This window comes from Cheilinus undulatus, linkage group 2 (genome assembly GCF_018320785.1).
Source record: "Cheilinus undulatus linkage group 2, ASM1832078v1, whole genome shotgun sequence".
NCBI lineage: Eukaryota > Metazoa > Chordata > Actinopteri > Labriformes > Labridae > Cheilinus > Cheilinus undulatus.
This window is the reverse complement of record NC_054866.1, coordinates 6,005,259-6,023,580: the sequence shown is the minus strand read 5'-3', so window position 1 is coordinate 6,023,580 and position 18,322 is coordinate 6,005,259. Positions and strand designations below refer to the sequence as shown.

Sequence of the window (18,322 nt, the reverse complement as noted above, 5' to 3'; positions counted from 1 at the left end):
GAATGAGGCTAGCAGGTCTAAGTTCAGGAAAATTAAGAGTAATGGTGCAGGGAACCCAAAATAATATCCTCATATGAGGATGCTGGGACAAATGAGGTTAAAGGAACATTGGCATAAATCCCAAAAACTAGAGGGTTCAGTACCTAAACAGTCATGAGTTAAAGCTTAGTAATGATTAGACTTCCATTCATAAATATGAGCCCAGCTGTGGCTGATAAACTATTTCTATTATCATGAATTCAGACCCCCATTGTTGGTGCTTTTGTGAAAGATTCTTCTCACTGTAAAGTTCGCGGCCCTTCATTTGTCACTGTCTTTTTCATTCCAATGTTTCTCTAGTTTTGCCTCAGAAATATCCTGTTATTCAAATATAAATAAAAGATTGCTCAATGCTACGCTGAGAGGTCCCATTAAGCCCTTTAACATCTGGGGACTAAACTCTAAATCACTTTTCCTTTCCTCCTTCGTTCTTTCGTCTTCCTCTTTGACGGGAGGTGGACGTCCAAGTGCGATGCATTCCACCGTTAAATCTCCCTTTCCTGAAGCGAACATAAAACACAGTGTCATTCACGAAAAGCTTGGCTGCTGTTGGTACATGGACTAAAAACTGCAGAAGCAGAAGTGGATGTCTGATCGATCTGGACCGAGAAGACCAGAGGTGGTTTTAGGTTCCTTACTGTCCCTCTGTTGGCAGTAGTTCTGGTTGACTCTAGGCTTTAGTTGCTCATTAGAGTAGCCCAGAGTTCAAGCTTAGGTTCGTCTACCCTGGAATTTAAAAGAATGCCTATGACATCGCATATCTTTAATGGGAGGGGGGATAAGACACGCCCACTCCCTCCTTCTTACTGTCCCTTATCAGCCACACTATCATTCAGTCTGTTCTGCTTTTTAGTTTTGATTATACGCCATGATGTCATAACCATTCAAGGTGGAGCTACCAGAGTGAGAAACCCTGATATATGGTCATGGAGAAGACACTATTTCTCATTTTAAGTGTAGTTTATTAGCAATTTCAGCTAACAGTACTACACTACCCAGCAGGGGTAGAAAGTAACTGATAATATTTACTCAAGTTACTATAACTGAAAAGTGTTTTTGGATTACTACATTTTGAAATCAGCACTTTTACTTCTATTTAAGTAAGTTTGAACCAGAGTAACTGCACTTTTATTTTAATACAATACTCTTGCACGTTTGCCACTTCTATGACTACACAGTAGATGATTTACCAGAACAGTTATTGTACACAGTAAAAACTGAAGTGTTGATATCTCAGTATTAAACATTTCAGAGCTGAATTTAACCTCTAAAGTGTCATCTTAACTCCATTCAGAGTGAAATGGTCTTCAGTGTTGGAGTTATTTGACAGGTTTGATCCACTGGTGTTAGTTCAGCTCTGAAGGGTCAACTGATCTAAGCTGCCCACTGTGATTTTCAATCTAGGGGCATGTGTGGATGGAGTTTCCCATCATGCCCTTGAGTATGCCCTTAGCCAAATAGGGAAATAGACGCTTAGGAACCTCCAAACCACTCCTTTTCTTTTTTTTTTCTTTTTCTGCACTATGTCAACTTAATGAAATGAAAACTATATTTTTTAATTTACTGTAGTAGATATAGGACCTCCAGAAAACACAAACCCCCCAAAATATATATATTTTTAATTTGTGATTTGAAACAATATAATGTTAACCTGACATGCCAGTTGGATGTGTTTCTCACATGCATCTGGAAAACCTCCCATAGATGGTGTTTGGGAAAGAGCAGAGCCTTTGAAAAAACCTCTGTTGTGGTTTTTGCAACAAAAGGAACTCAATGTTCTCCTTTTAACAAAGAAATTTCATTAAGTTCTGATAAAACTGGTGCTATCCCAGCATCCACGCTAATCTCTTCTGCCATAATCCTCTTGGCGCTGCTTGCTTACGCCAGGACTCCGCCACAGCCTCTTACTCCTGACTGGACTGGTCCTGTCACTTTCTTAAAGGCCCAATCTGTTTAGATGGGAGCCTTGTAAGATGGATTCGCCAGTGAGAAACACAGAAATGGGCGAATACATCTGATTTGCAAGTTTAATATATTGTCCTTTTTTAAAGAAAGAAATTACAAAATGTTCAGTTTTGAAAAAACACCAGTACCATCCCTGTGCAGTATGGCCCATAGTCCCATATGTGTAAAATTAATTATATCATGTTCAAAAGTTCATATTTCCTTTTTTACTTGGCCTGTTGACATCAAATAAATACAGAAAGAAAGTCGTTGCAATGCAAAATATGGCTTTGTTTTCATGCTTTCTTGTGACAAAAGCAGTGGATGATGAAATCATGTTGGCGTTATCGTGGACCCCTAAGGGTTGACTATAGATAGTGTGCACCAATATAGCCCCCTTTAGTTTTAAATGTTAAATTTAACTCTTTATGAGTTAAATCAACACTGTCAGTTATGCTGTGTACTTAACTTTATTATAGAGGTGTGACCTTACCTGAACAGCCTGGTTGTAGATCTATTCTCTTGTTGTTATTGTCAATAAGGAAAAATCATATTTCCCTGTACACCTCCTCAGTATCAGTATTTAAAGTAAACTTAAATACGTTTTACCTTTACATGAGTAGATTTATAGAGCGGTACTTTTACTTCAGTAAATTTTAACCACAGTAACTGTGATTTTAACTGGCTAATAGTCAAAAGTCGTGTGTTTTTTTTTAACCTCTGCTACATGGTCCTATAATATCACAGCAATGCCTCTGATTGGCTGATCTCATCTTTACCTGCCAAACATCTGCGTCTAATCCAGTAAGTCTAGAAGTGACTTGAATGTTTTTTTTTTGTTTGTTTTTTTGTTTTTTGTTTTTTTTTTAAACAAAAGACAATTTTAAAGGTAAAATGTGAATATATGATCATGTATATCAGGGGTGTCCAAACTATGGCCCAGGGGCTAAATGCAGCTCACAGTCCATTTTTGATTGGCCTGCAGCAAATTCTAGAAATAAAATGAAATATGGCCCACTGGAGATGACGAAGCTTGTGCTCAACTGTGTTGTACTTTTTAGTTTCAGCACTAGGCCGTGCTACCATGCTGATTCTGTAAACAAACATTTTGACAAGAACATATCTTGATTAATATGGTCCTGATAGATTATTGCAGCAAATGACAGGACCAATAGCACTGGCAGAGCCAGTGGTATCTGGGGCCCCCTGAAATCTGATTGGCTCCCCCAAATCATGAAAATAACTGTCTATTTGCCATGTCAGCCATTGGAGTGTGCTCAATTGCTAATCATGAATAAACTTACACTGGAATGGTCTTACTTAGATATCCTCAAGGCAAGGAAGATGAGTGGCCCCACCATTCTTATATATTTCCGTATGTGGCCCCCAGTGGAAAAGTTTGGAAACCCCTGATGTAGATGATCAACCAGGTTCTAATAAAGACACGGTTTATTCACCATCTTAGGCAACAACACTACATCACACACATTCCTTGAGCGTCACAGCAACTTGTCTTATTGGTTGAGTTTGAATTTTGGCTGTTGGCCATGATTAGTGAAGTTAAAAGGGACATATTTTACCCTTTTAAGACAAGTTTATATTGGTCTCAGAGGTCCCAAAAACATGCCTGTGAAGTTTGTTGCTGAAGAACACTCCAGTAAAGGATATTTGTATGTCTGAAAACCCCTCTGGTTCAGCCCTGCTCAGAACGAGCCGTTTCTGTGCCTGTGGCTTTAAACGTTACTGAGCTGTCTGACTCCACCCCTGACCACGCCCCTCTCAGGAAATGGATGTGGCACTCCTGATCCTCCTCTTAGCTGGCATCTGAGAGGAGGATCAGGAGAGGAGGGCGCACCTTTCTTCCAAGCGGGGAGGGCAAATCAACATGGAGGCGGGGCTAACTCCCCACATGAAATAATGAGGGGAAAATCTGAGTCTGGCTTGTTTTAGCACGTTTCCTGAAAGATGGAGAAAGAGAGAGGCGGGGGGGTGGATTTTTTTTTTTTTTTTCTGGTACTTGAGGGGACTGTGGACAGGCCAGCGCACATATTTTTGTTATAAAAGCCTGAAAAAGTGATTTTTGCATAATATGTCCCCTTTAACAGCCATTGATAAAGTTGGGCGGTAACGATAGCATCACCTACATCACAGAGCATCAGACCAGCCAATAAGAATTTCTAAAATAATTCTTTGCAGTAGATAGTTTCAGCCTGTAGAGGGCAGTCACTAGGAACATTTTTAACTTAAAATGTTAAATTTAAATGCTGTCTTCAGCACTACTAAATGCATTTTCATCTGAAAAAGGTGGTTTCAGGGTTTAGTTTTTCCCATTTCCCCTGGCTATGGCTGGCATGGAGGCATGATGATTTTGAGTGATGTGAAAGTGGAAATGTGAGCGCTTAAATCAACAGAACTGGACTGTTTCATGTTCTGAACGTCACGCCGTATTGCTGTAAAACACCAGGAAGTTAAAATTACTTGTTTTGGGCAAGTCTTGATGAAATGTCCAGTCAGAAAATGTTCTGTGATGCTATATTTATTTCCACATTGATGACGTTTTTAACTGCTGTGTGTCTGAATGCATTCTTTCAGTGATCCAGGGTTGATAGAAACCATTATACGGCTCTGGAACAAGGAGCCTGGAGGATAAACAAGGAAAAGCCTGGAACCCATTAAGAGAAAGAAAAACACGATAAACATGGAGGGAACATAAAGATTTCATGGTGTATAATGGCTCAACACTGGGCTCATTTTAAACTACTGATGTTAGATGTTTATGCTATGAAGCTATGAAGTGTTATAAAGTGATACGATGGCAGAGGTCACAAACTTTAAAGAATTCCTGCCCTTAAAATGCATCATAGTCCTGATCTACAGTCTGATCAGTGAATATTATTAAATTTCCTGCTGAAAAGAAACAGAGCAAAAGAAAACACAGGGAACACAGAGGTCAGAAATCATGTCTTGTGCTTTAAAACAAGCTTTTAAATCTGTTTCTTTCAGATGTGAATGAATGTGAGGTGAATAACGGCGGCTGTGAGGGGTTCTGCTGCAACACCATCGGGAGCTACTACTGCAAGTGTCCTGAAGGCAGTAAACTGGGGCCAGATGGTCAAACATGCCACGGTAAGATGGACGTCTGGATGTTGCCTGCATGCACAAACACAGACACGACTGTCTGGAAGCTTCCTGTGCTTTTTTAGGATTTTAAAGAAAGTTAGAATGAAAAAAAAATCCTAGTATCAGTCTGCAAGCTCACTTTATTAGGGTGTGGGGACTCAGTTAAATAAGATGACTTACTATGCTCACATGCACTCAGAGAAAGTTAAATTACTGTATTAGACCACATGTAAGCAAGGCCACACAACAGGGGAATTTGAGGCCTAGCCACTAATCTTCTCAGCTAATGTCAAACGGCTCATTCTGCCACTGACTCTTGTTTTGAGCTTCTGGTATCACCAGGTAGTGACAGTGTTATGTTAAGCAATGAGTCCAGATTCTGCCAGTTGGACTGTAGAGTCAACGTGTGGAGAAGTTGCGAAGAATGCTGTGCTGTTTGCTGCACCGACAGAGTAACATCTTTTGGTGAAGGCAGTGTGATGGTGTAGGCGGCATCTCCCTCACTGGAAAAACGAGACTTGTCATTATTGGAGGCAAAATCAATGCAGAAAGATATCGACATAAGATTCTGCAACCAGTGGCAATCCCATATCTCCACAGTCTGGGACAGAACTCCATCCTCCAAGATGACAACGCTCGCCCCCACAGAGCGGGGTTTATCAGAAACTACCTCCAGAATTTGGAAGTGGAGAGGATGGAAAGGCCTGCCAGCAGCCCTGACCCCTTTGAACACTTATGGGATCAGCTTGTAAAGTATTCGTGCCAGAGTGACCAACACAATCACAGGAGGAGGAGCCAGGTTGTTGTGTCTATCTATGGTTCTTCCACACGCTTCTTGCTCTCCTGTTTGTGAATAGTTAGTGTGTTTAATTGCAAATATGTCTTGTTTCTTCAGACTTTAATCATCCAATTCACCAAACAACGCCAAACAGGAGTCAATAGCAGAATAAGCTGTTTGGCATTAGCAAAGAAGATTTGGACAATTTTTTATGGATGCACCCCACTCACTCAGCTCTGCTGCTCATCCCACAAATACATGTTCCTTACAAAGGTGGCACCATTAAATGAAATAAACAGGCTTCCCAAGGGTAAAAGATTTATTACTAAGAGTGATAGGTTTACACTGAGTTCTAAACATTCTGATGCGATCACCCAGCCCTAGTTTCACCAGTTTAAAGCTCATTACCTTGTTGTTCTTTGTGGTCCTTAAATTCTCTCCGGTAACCTTTTCCTCTCTGATAACATGTTGACTCATCAGACATTCATCAGGGTCATGTTTGACTCTACGGCCCATTTGTTCTAAACAGCTACAGGTGTGAACAAATGTGTCTGACCTTTGACCTCTGAGTCAGGATTTTATCACTGACCAATAAGTTCAAGTGGGAGAGCTCTTCTTCATGGCTCCAGTATGTGTGAGGTTCTTCTTTTACTTGTTTTAGTGGGTGGTCATGTCAACAGTGACGGACCCCTGTTAAATTTCACTGAAGGTGTTCCTGACCAAAAATGATGCCATAGTTTATTAACAGTAAAAATAATATACATTAATATATTTTTTTTCTAACTTCTTTTGCATGAATTTGATAAAGGTCAGACCTGATCATAGATATCAAGTATTGATTTCCTTTCCTTTTTTTGTCTTTTTTTTTGTTTTGTTTTTGCATCTTTTGTTGTTTTTTTTTTTTTTTTTTTTTTTTTTTTTAGAAATTTAACCTTTTAATGCCAGTTTAGTACATTAAAAACCCCTGATATTAGGGGATAATCACAGCCTTGGATGTGTTGAAAATGAACAAAAACTCTGATGTGAATGCACTGCACTTTTTTATTTGAAAAAAAAAAATCCCACTAGGGGTGTTTGCACCAAAAATGGACACTATAAATGAAAAGCCACAAAAACACTATACATTAAAAAGAAACCCACTTTTGGGGATTCATTTTTTAGGTAAGATCAGATGTGATCATAAATATCAAATCTTAAACAATCTTAGGGAATTTAACCCTGTAAATGGCAGTTTTAATATGAAAAATCCCTTATGTTTTTAATGTAAAACAAAAAAATTAAATATTTCCCATAAACTACATGCAAATTGGATTTTCCTGAAGGGGATTATCTCAGTCTTGGATGTGTTATTAATGAGCAACACTTCTGATTTTAATGCATTTTATTTATTTTTTATTTCAAGATTCTTATACTAGTATACTGACCAGAAATAGACCACATACATAAAAAGCAGTAAATAGTAGTATACATGTAAAAAAAAAAAAAACTTTTTCATGCATTATTTTTTAGATAAAAATTAGACCTAATTAATAAGGATACACAAGTTTATAGAAATGTAACCCTTTTAAATGTCCGTTAAGTATTAAAAAAAAGAAAAAAGAAAAAAGAAAAAACTGATACTTGTAATGTAAAAACCAACAAAAATAAAATATTTTTCATAGTCTAGAGGAAAACTGGATTTTCTTAATGGGGATTATCCCAGTCTTGGACATATTATTAATGAGCAACAATTTTTTTATATTCATTATTTTCTTGACAACATACATTTGTAGCAATAAAAATAATGTAAATTGATTTTTTTTTTTGCATTATTTTTTCATCAAGGTCAGATTTGATAATAGATATCAAATATAAACTTTTTGTGACTTTAACCCTTACACTTTCAGTTTAGTGCAAACCCCCCTCATGTCTGTGATTTAAAAAACACGAAATATGAAATATTTTTCATATACTACTAAAAATTAGATTTTCTTGAAGGGTATTATTATAGCCCATAACGTTATGTAAATATGTTTTATGCATTATTATCTTTTATTATAACATTTAATAAATTGTTACAGTTGTGCACCTGTAGGAAGCAAGGTAAAAATCATGAAATTTCCCCTCATGCCAAATGTGGGACAAAGGCAGAAATTTGGTGAAGAACAGAAGAAACTGCAAATTTGAAGTAAAGATTCCAGAATGAAAGCCTAATATAAAAAACACTTTTTTACTGTGATGGTCCAGACATCAAAATTGTGGTTTTAATGGATTTAAATGGGGCATTTTAGGTCACCAACAGCCTGAGTGTGTACAGAAGGGTACAGAGATTATTATTGACCAATTACAGGCTCTAATATTAAAATTTAAACATTCTATCAAGAAAGACATTTATCCTCCAAAATGTATTTTGCATTTCGACAGGCAAAATAATACAAATCTGAAAACAAATAAATGACCAAAACAGCCACAAATTGGCCTCATCACTCTCTAAGACTTAACGGTCATCAGAGAAGCCAAACAAGCAAACTTTAGTTTCACATGGAGGAAAAAGGTGGTGATGGGACAGACGAGTGAAACATGGCACTGGCTACCTTGCTGTACGCCATCAGCCACGGCAAACGCTGATAAAGTAACGACTAAATTTGTAGCATGTACAGCAAACGTCACAGCGCCTTCAGAAGCATGCCAAATCCCACTTTCTGATCTTCCCGTTTCTCCAGAAATGTTTGCTCTCACAGCAGCACTCCGCTTTTGTTGGTGGTAAATTCATCTCCTGCGGTGCTCGTTCTGAAGACCACCTGCTCGTCTCTTAAAGCAGCTCCTCCAAATGTTTGCTCCACCACATTGTCTGCTTCTGTGCCAGCTCAGCAACTCCGCTTAGAGCCAGACGGTGTCACACGACACCATTCAGACCCCGTGGCCCTCGACCTCTGACACCACCGCCGCTGCTGCTGCGCACACAACAGCCTCCTGACTGGTGAAAGGCAGCCATTGTACGTCTCCCTTTGAAATCCTCTCACATGAGGAGACCAATAAGTATATTAACCTTTGAAAACCTCCCTGCAGGTCGATTGTCTAGCCTGTTTGGGTTTGTCTACAAAAGCTGCCAATGTGTTAAAACACAAAAGACGACGGCTCATGAATTTCTGATCATTCACAGGCAGTGATAACTTGTTTTAGCATTCATGCAGTTTCACTAGCTATTATTCCCTGTAACTTTAATACCTGGCAGCTATTATGCATACTTAAACATAAGTTTTTCCCAGGATCTAGATTTATTTATCCCAGTTAGAGTTCCAGTAATTGTGCAAATCAGAGCAGATATTTAATGTTTAAAATGAAAATTGAGCAGATTTCAAATAGTGATGCTGTTTGTCTGAGTGATGTTAGCCATCAGAGTTACACAGGCTCTTAATGCCAATACCTGAGAGTCGCCATATTCCCAAATCCCTGAGAAGTTCATCTAAATAGTCTGTTGCTAGCTTATATCACTGCCTTCATTTAAAAGTTAACAGCCAGCTACATGCTTTGTTTTTGTTTGTTGTGAGGTAAATTTGCCAGATCTACCAGCTACGGTGGTCTATGAATCATTAAAAGCATCATAACAGAGAGATCTGTACCAGAAAACAGTAACATCAACCCCAGACTTCTCTCTCTGCTCTGGTCATAGTTCACTGTAAGGTCAGGGGGCTGGCTAATTCCTGGAGTGCTTGACTATTTTCCACTTAAACCAGGCACAGCAGCAACAAACATCTTACCTGCTTAAGGTGTGTTTTAATCCATATTTCCCTTGTCTTTAATCGTGGATGATTAACACAGCAGACTGTGGCTTTGTCTCTCTCAATGCAGGAACATTTCAATCAGTCATGTTTGTTATGATGCTAAAGTTAGTAAAGTATCTGAGAACAGACGTGTTCTATTCCTGTCACGTTTTTCACCATAAAAGCCTGTAATGCTAATCATCACTGAAGACTTTTTATTTTGAAGAGCAACATCAGGAACTAGTGTTTTCACCAGCAACTTAACAAGGAAGACATCTCAAACGGGAGAGAGACATAGCGTAACTCAGAAAATGAGATAGAAGAAGTACCAGAGTTTTTAAATAAAGGGTAAGAAAATAAATCTGAGACTTTTTAGCTTTTAACTGTCTGCCATGACATAAATATGATTTTTTTTCCTCTGATGGCTCAAACAAACAGTCCAGCAGAGCAGAGGTTGTAGCATTTTTTGAACTATGAGAGGAGCGTGTTTGTTGATCGTGGCTTCAGCACATTCAGCTGGCACACCCACGCCATCTCAGAGCTGGTATTACTGCCTAATCTATCATGATTTTGAAGCTTCATTTTATAACATTAGAGATGTTTTTCATGACTGAAGTTTGGCCTGGGGATTCATAAAATAATGACCTGTCCAACAACAAACTAAACTACAGATTTTTTTTTAAAATCAGATTACAGGAACTTTAACCCTCAGGCCATCCGAGAGCCCTTTAGGGCTTTTTGATTGTATTTTTTGCCCTTACTTTGGCAGTTACCATGCTAAGATGATATTTGACAAAGTTGTTCATTTTTAATGAATGTTTTAAATTTCAGTATCCACACTGTGTTGACAGAATTTGCCACTGTGTAGACAAAAAACTAACACTCTCCCTCCTAAAGCCCTTTAAGACCTTATTGACTACAATTAAAACCACTTTTTTTCATTCTACTGCCACTGCAATACAGAAATACAAAAAATATATATATTTTTTGTTGGATATGTCTCGGTTAAGACAAACTGCTATCTGGATCTTTAATCCCTGAACTTGTGTTAAAATACAGTACTGCTCATTTTCTTTAAAAGATAAAACTTTAAAATAAATATAAAACTAGTCTCTGGATTCTAGATCTCTGGAGGTTACAATGTTACAATGTTACAATGTCATTTAGCAGACGCTTTTCTCCAAAGCGACGTACATTTGAGAGCAAGAACAACACAAGCAACGATCTAGACAAGAATAAACAACATCAGTAAGTGCCATCAAGTGCTTCAGGTCCAATTGGACGCAAGTGCTGCCATGTAGAGTTTAAGGCAGAGTACCTAAAATATACGTTGTTGTTTTTGTGGAGGTTTTTTTTTTTTTTTATTAGACAGCAACAATGAATCAAGGAAAATGTGGGATCACTAATCGCCATCCATTAGACTTCCCAACAACTATTTACCAAGTACCAAGTGCTGGATCATTCCCAAAGAGCTGGCAAAGAAATCCCAGAAGTAGAGCAGGACAGTGCGAGCTTGGGAAACTCATTCAACCACTGGGGACAGCAGTGGAGAATAGTCTGGCTGAGACTCAATCTACTACTAGGGACAACAGAGGAGAAGAGTCGAGCTAGTGACTTAGGAGCATGATGTGCTGGAAGTACCAAGCGCCTTTCGCTGGCTGAGCGTAGTGGGCGAGAAGGAGTGTAGACCTGGATGAGGGACTCCAGGTAAACAGGAGCAGCTTTAGTTACTGCTTTGTAAGCAATGATTAGAGTTTTGAATTTAATGCGAGCTGCAACTGGAAGCCAGTGTAGAGAGATTAAAAGAGGCGTGACATAAGCTCTCTTGGGTTGGTTGAAGACCAGACGTGCTGCTGTATTCTGGATCAACTGCAGAGGTATAACTGTGCATGCAGGTAGGCCTGCCAGTAATGAGTTACAGTAGTCAATACGTGATATTATAAGAGGTAAGTATCAAAAGAAATTGAACTCCTGCAAAATTAACAGGTCTTGGGTAAAAAGATGCCCTGTGTGCATCATTTTTGGAGTAATGAAGCACACTTTTGACCACTTTAGTCTGTTTTTGTGACAGTTCACTAGAAATGGGTGGTAATAAGGTAATACTGTATCCTGGGGTATTGAAATTACCAACGGTGTTGCTTTGATTAACATCATGGAGACGGTGCTGTGGGATACGCGCATATTAGTCATAAATTCCTCAAGAATTTATGTATTTTTCCACCCACAGCACCAACGCCTGTGGGTGGACACGCTTTAAAAGTGATGACTGAACTCCTGTTAATGATGTCAGGACAGTTTTGCAAAAGATGAACACTCACGTATGGACCGGCGCACAGGTACTCGTGCGCCATGGCTTGGCACGGCGCAGGGAGTTCTGGCACCACAGCATGGTCTTCTCTAAAGTCAAACTGTTAGATGTGTACTGCTGCCCTAATGTAATCTAAGACAACAAGAGTTTAAAAACACTCTAACTCATCTTTCTGGGTATACATCAGTGATGACAAATTATTATGCACACTCACAGGTGCTGCGTCCCACTGCAGCCATGCCAGATCCAACAGAAACCACTGAGGGTTTTCAAAAAATGCTTAAACTTATCTTTACCAGTTTAACGTGAAATGTAGATGAAATTATTCACTGCTTGTTGGTCATTTTATGCGCTTGAGTATTCTGTAACTTTTAAGATCGGTGTAAACACTCAGGAATGAGCTCGCCATTGAAGCACAACTTATTATAAAGTCCAAACTCTGTTTAAAATCACACAGAACATTACTTCACATTCAAAGATTCTGATATTAGATTAGGATTATCAATTCTCATCTTACGTCTGGGAGAAGAAGAGGGAGGAAAAACAGCGTGCGTCGTTGTCTTTGGAAGAGAAAAAAGAGATCATTTGATCCGCTGCCCTGCTTCAGCCTGTTTTACTTAAATAATTCGCTTCTACCGCTTCTGTAAACGTCTCCTTATAAACCTGTTTAACTTTAGACACGAAGCATTTTGATAAAGGATTAGATGAAGTGCCGCAGAGGCGTGCGCTCCACTTGTTGTGTGCATGTGTGCACACCGAGAAGAGCTTGTAAAATGTGTTTTTAAACACCTTGCAGAGATACTGTATAGTCCTGTAAATGTTTATTTCCTCAGCTTCTCTGTTCATGTTTGCTGACTGCGTCATGTGAGGCCTGTGTTTTATGGCATGCGGGAGTGAGGCATCGATAAGGGAATCGTTAAGATAAAATGTGAATGATGTCGATAGATCGAGCCAATTGGAACCAGTTCTCAAAAGGAACCGGTTCTCGGTTCCCACCCCTTAGCAATAAATACATACTATGATATATTCCAACATTTTCATTTCAAGTATAATCACTACAACAAAGATGAATACAAATACAGTCTGAAAGCTGGAAAAGCCATCATTAACAAGTTAAATGAATAAACCTTTGTCTTTTTTTCTCCGTTTTTGTGCTGAATGGAATCTTTTATAGTCATGAGTATCTAGGCTGCTGTTTAGCTTGGTTCATGTATTAAAAGGGTTGTAATGACGAATTCATGAAATAACTATGGAGGATTTGAATGGAAAATTTTACTTCCTTGAACCAGCGCTGCCGGATAAAAGGGGGCAGGCATATTTGAGCTACATAAGTAAGACTACCAATCACCAAGTCATATCCTTCTTTAAACCAAAACAGACAAGTCATCAAAAAAATCAACTCTTCCAGTGTTTGTCCATAAAACATGAACTATTCTGACCAAAACCTTTTTTTGATCCGGGCTTTACACATGTTTATTTCTGCTGTAAAAAAAAAAGACATTTTAACATGGGCATCTATGTGACTTCTGTTCCTCCTGCCGACAGCCTCTTGTGGACACTTCAGGAATTGCGGCTTTATATACTTCAGGATTGTCTTTATTTCTTAACCCCAGAGTTTGCCACCAAGCACACACACACAAAACACAAAATCTAATAATTTCTAATTCTCTACTATAGTTAAAGCTTCCACCATCAAAGAGGCGCAAGATTCTAGGATTTGAGCCACCCACCTCAGTGAAAAAGAAGCGTTTTGTCTCTTCCTCACATTCATGTGCTCAGTTATCCAACTAAGAAAGACCTTGTGAATCAGAGCTGACAGCCAGGAGGAGGCCAGCAGGATGTGTGATGTGTTGTCCAGATGTGTCGAGGAGCCCGGTCGTCCTTCAGCTCGGTGTTTTTGCTTCTGTCTCTGTGGAACATGAGCCACAGTCTGCCAACCAAGAGGTTCTCTCCTGCAGGAAACAAATCGAATGCATGCATGCTACTGCACGAGCAGTGTGATAAGTCATTCATCATTCAGCTGGAGGACATCAAACTTTACACGTACGATTCCTCCTCAAGGCAGCTGATGCAGGTGGTGGTTCAGAAGCTCACACAGAAGGAAAAAGAGATGTATATAACAGAGGTTTCCCCCTCTGTTTTCAAAATGAACCCCATATACACACGCATGATGTTCTGAAAAACAACCTCGTCTGTATGAAACACAAGCTCTCCATGTCAGCAGTCGTCGTCCTCCACTGTTCAGTTAAAACAGCTCAGCAACAAAGTCCTCGACAAGAGAAAAGTTTTCCTCTGCAACAACCATTTCATTTAATTTTCCAACCCCAGATGGACATTTGCATGTTATCAGCATCACAAGTGCTGTTGGTGACCCTTCTAAGTCAGTGGGTTATAACAGATTTTGAAGACGTAAAAAGTGTCAAAAAGGTGCTGAATATGACCAGTGTTAGCGTTAACTGTGATCAGTGTTAAATTATTATAAAACAGTGTTTTTTTCATTCCCTGAGAAGCTGTGATTTTTGGAGAAAGCAGATTTAGGCCCGAACCAGAGATATATGTATGTTGTCTTTAATGCATTTCTACGCTGGCGTTGTGCATCTAGAACACAGTATGCTGGGGGGGGCGACGAATACCGCGGAGAAAAGTTAGTACTCTTAAAGCTCTAAGACCTGTATGCTTTATCAGCAGAAAATTTCTACTTACATTGACTATGATCCCTACATTTTACAAAATAAGTGAGTGACCTTGCCCACTGGAAGTGTGTCTAGAGCGCTGTGCCGCGGCGCGCAGCCCTAATCAGCAGGAAGCGATCACAGGAGAAATACGAGTTCACGCAGGAATAGTATAGTAATAGCAGCGGACTGTTTTACCTTTTGGGGTTAATTTATCATCCTTTCTGTGAGTACATTAGGAAGTTAAAAAGTCAATGTTTGCTTAAGATAGCTGTGGTTTTATGCAAAATTCTTTGGCTAAATATCCCCAAAAGTCAACTTTTGCTCATCAATGGCGCCGTTGTAGCCTCTGTAACCCACTGACCTCTTGGTGACCCTTTGCTTTCGCTGCAGGATGAGACGTAATGTTGATTTAGTGATGATTTACGATTGGGAGTCCATGCATTGGGTTGTATTTCGAAAGAACCGGATATCCTACGCTTGTGACTTCCTTTTCTGGAGCTGTCTTATCTACAGGTGTTAAAAAGGTTTGGCAGCGGCCGGCGCTGAAAATAGACCTGCAGCGTATCTCGAACGAAGTGGAACAAAGTGTCAGTCCAGGCCCGCGCCTGGAAATGCTCTGATAGACTAGAGAGGGAGCGATTTACTCTGCAGTACAATTCGCCGGCGGTTCACAGCGTGTTCGCTGTATGTGGAGATTGGAGGTTAACTGGCCGGGGGGTGTTCTATATCACAGTCTGCCAGCCTTGCAAACCTAGAGTCTAGCGTTGAGAAGCTGGATTAAGGGAGACAAGAGTCTTAAGGAGTCTTTTACTGAGCTAAGAGGCTAGCCTCTTTAACATATTAAATAAAATCCTCAATTTGTCATAATGCTTTTAATTGAAACTGTGATGTACTTTCAACCAAATAAACCTTGTGAGGTATGCAACCAAGTAAAGATGTGCCATTGATGAGAGAGCCTAACCTTGCAAAGCAGATGGATTTGCCCGTTTCCTTGTTTCTTACTGGCAAATCCATCTTTCAATGCTCCTGTCTGAACCGTTTGGGCCCAGTTAGAAAGTGACATGACCAATCAGCGACGAGGGGCAGTACTTTTGAGCACGGCAGAGTTGTCACATAAGCAAGCAGCAACAAGAGGCCAGTGCATTAGTGTGGATGCTGCTAAAGTGTCAGTTTTATCATATATTGATGACATTTCTTTGTTAAAAGAACAGCAGTGAGTTGTATCCTTTTCATAAATGACAAAAGTTGTGTACTGACATGTCTACAATCGCCATGGTTTGCATTATGCAGTTTTCTATGGATTTACTCCTTGGTAGCGGCTACGTCACATGTTTTGTTGATCTGATTGGCCCGTAAAGATGTGACAGACAGAACATTCATCCAATCACCCTCTGATTTTTCTTCAAAGCCTCTGCCCTTTCCCAAACGCTGTGTATGAGTGGTTTCCAGACGGATGTGTGAAACAAATCCATCTGGTGCATCAGGTTAGAGGCACTGTGGTAGCACCCGTTTGAGTGCCAGTTTCCTTTCCTCCATCTTTTGTTGTCATTTATTCCACATTTAAAAAGCCAAACTGGTACCAAAGGAAGAGCTGTTTGGATCGAAAAAAAAAAACAAAAAACGCTCTAATGAGCTGAGCCAAATAATCTGGATCTCTTAAAAGATACAGATTTTCCATCACAACGTAGCTGGCGGTTGGTGCGATGACTTGAAATGCTGTGGTTTGACCTTAAACGGGCAGTTCATGCTCGAAAACCCTCCAGTATAGCTGAGTTAAAACAAATACGCGTAGAAGAGTGGGTCAAAATTCCTTCACAGTTCCTCTGTTGCTGCCAAGGGTGGCACAACCAGCAACCAATTCAGGGGGCAATTACTTTTTCACATAGGGCCAGATTGGTTTGGATTTCTTTTCCTTAATGAATAAAATTATCATTTAGAAACTGCATTTTGTATTTACTTGAGTTGTCTTTGTGAAATATTAAAATTGGTTTGATGATCAGAAAAATTAAAGTGCGATAAATATGCAAAAAAGTCAGGAATCAGAAGACTATGATTGACTGCTAAGGGTATGCTGCCCTTCCTGTGTAACTTATGAGCTACATTTCTCTTTTGGATATGTTCAAGAAAAATAGAGATCAAATCAAAATCTAAAACCAGCACTTTCACTCACTGATAATGAGATGAATACAATCAAGATCCTGAGAAAATTACAGCTGTTAACTCACAGTGTCAAATAAAAACATGGACTCATGTCCGCTTTGGGCCTCCGTAGATTCCAGTGGAATAATTTAATCAGAACTCTTAAAATCAGAAAAAGCAGAAATGTGCTTCTTATTTTCCTTGTTTGGCTCACTGTTGATTGACTGTTTAATCAGACCACCTCAAAGCTGGTGTTGGATTTTATCAGGGATGTAATAAACATCTTAAAGGCAGCTCAGTTTGAGCTTCCATTTGCTGAGGTATTACTCGCCAAAGTTGACCAAAATTCTCAAACTGTGCCGTATTCTTAATTACACTTAAACAGGTTTAGACGTCAACTCATGATCTGGTTCCTTTTTATTTAGCAGATTTGAGGGTTCTGGTTATTTTCTGCTACTCTGCCAGTATTTTTCCAACCAGGAATGTGCCTGTGAAAGTCATTATGGTCATTTATGTGTTAATGTGTGTGTTTTTAGATGTAAATGAGTGTGAGGAGCTCAATGGAGGATGCCAGCAAACATGTGTCAATACCCTGGGCTCTTACCACTGTGAGTGCAGCGAAGGTTTCCGTATGCACGCTGACGCTCGAACCTGCATCGGTGAGTCATAAACACGAGTTTTTACCGCTCTGTGGTTACTTCATTAAATTCAGTCAAATAGGAGGAATTTAATGAAGTTAGCTCTCTTGTTTGAGTCTTTTGTTTCTCCTTTCACTCAGTTCTGGCGTTTTTGAATTTGTTCAGTCTTTAGGGATACAGTAGTAACTCAGGGTAAAATAACAATTAAAATAATAATTTGTGCTCTAAACTGCCTCCTTGAGCTTAGATTATCTCTTAGATTATCTGCTTGCTCTTAAACCTTTAGTTGCTTGCTCAAATTTGCTGCGCTTGTGCTCAAAACATTCTCCTCTTATTAAGGTTGATTCTGCTAGAAACAGCCAATCGGATTTTTCACTGCACATGCTTAAAGCTTTCTCGTTGTGCATACGGAACTTTCTCTGTGTGCTCTAAACATTTTTCTGCTCTTGGATGTTTTTTAACCATCCAGTAGAGAAAAGGAAGAAGATGGACCAATCATGTTTGCTCTGCCTGTTGTTGCTATGCGTTTCTCCAAGAGACATTTGCTTTGATCTCACTGAGACAGTCCCAACATTCTGTCACATACACACATCATCTCAGTGGACATCCAAAATAAAGTCTGAAGGAGAAACTCAGTCGGAGATTTACGGCTTGGAAGTCGACTGAGATGATGCGTCTATGTCAGTGGTTCTCGAATGGTGGCAAGTCTAGGTGTGCCTTGGGCATTTGTACAACCGTGTGTTATTACTTACAACTTTATGAAAAGTACTGTAATGAGGTCCACCCACAGAACTGGCTGAATGGGCCCTCCCAAATTGTGGTTTATTGATGATTTCAGTGTATGTGTGCTGGATCAGTAGCAGAACTGCTAGCACTGTGGCTAGCAGTTCCCCTTACTTTGGAGCAGGAAAGGTGTGGCAAACTGTTGTTGGGTTCGG

The 18,322-nt window shown here is 39.6% G+C and overlaps 1 protein-coding gene across 1 annotated transcript in view; it reads left to right on the top strand.

The window, feature by feature from the left end:
• megf6 (multiple EGF like domains 6) overlaps positions 1–18,322 on the top strand; it is a 132,311-nt gene that overhangs the window by 34,372 nt on the left and 79,617 nt on the right. The window contains 2 exon segments of the mRNA XM_041806678.1: positions 4,987–5,109; positions 17,283–17,405. Of these exon segments, the coding sequence (XP_041662612.1) occupies positions 4,987–5,109; positions 17,283–17,405 (246 nt within the window).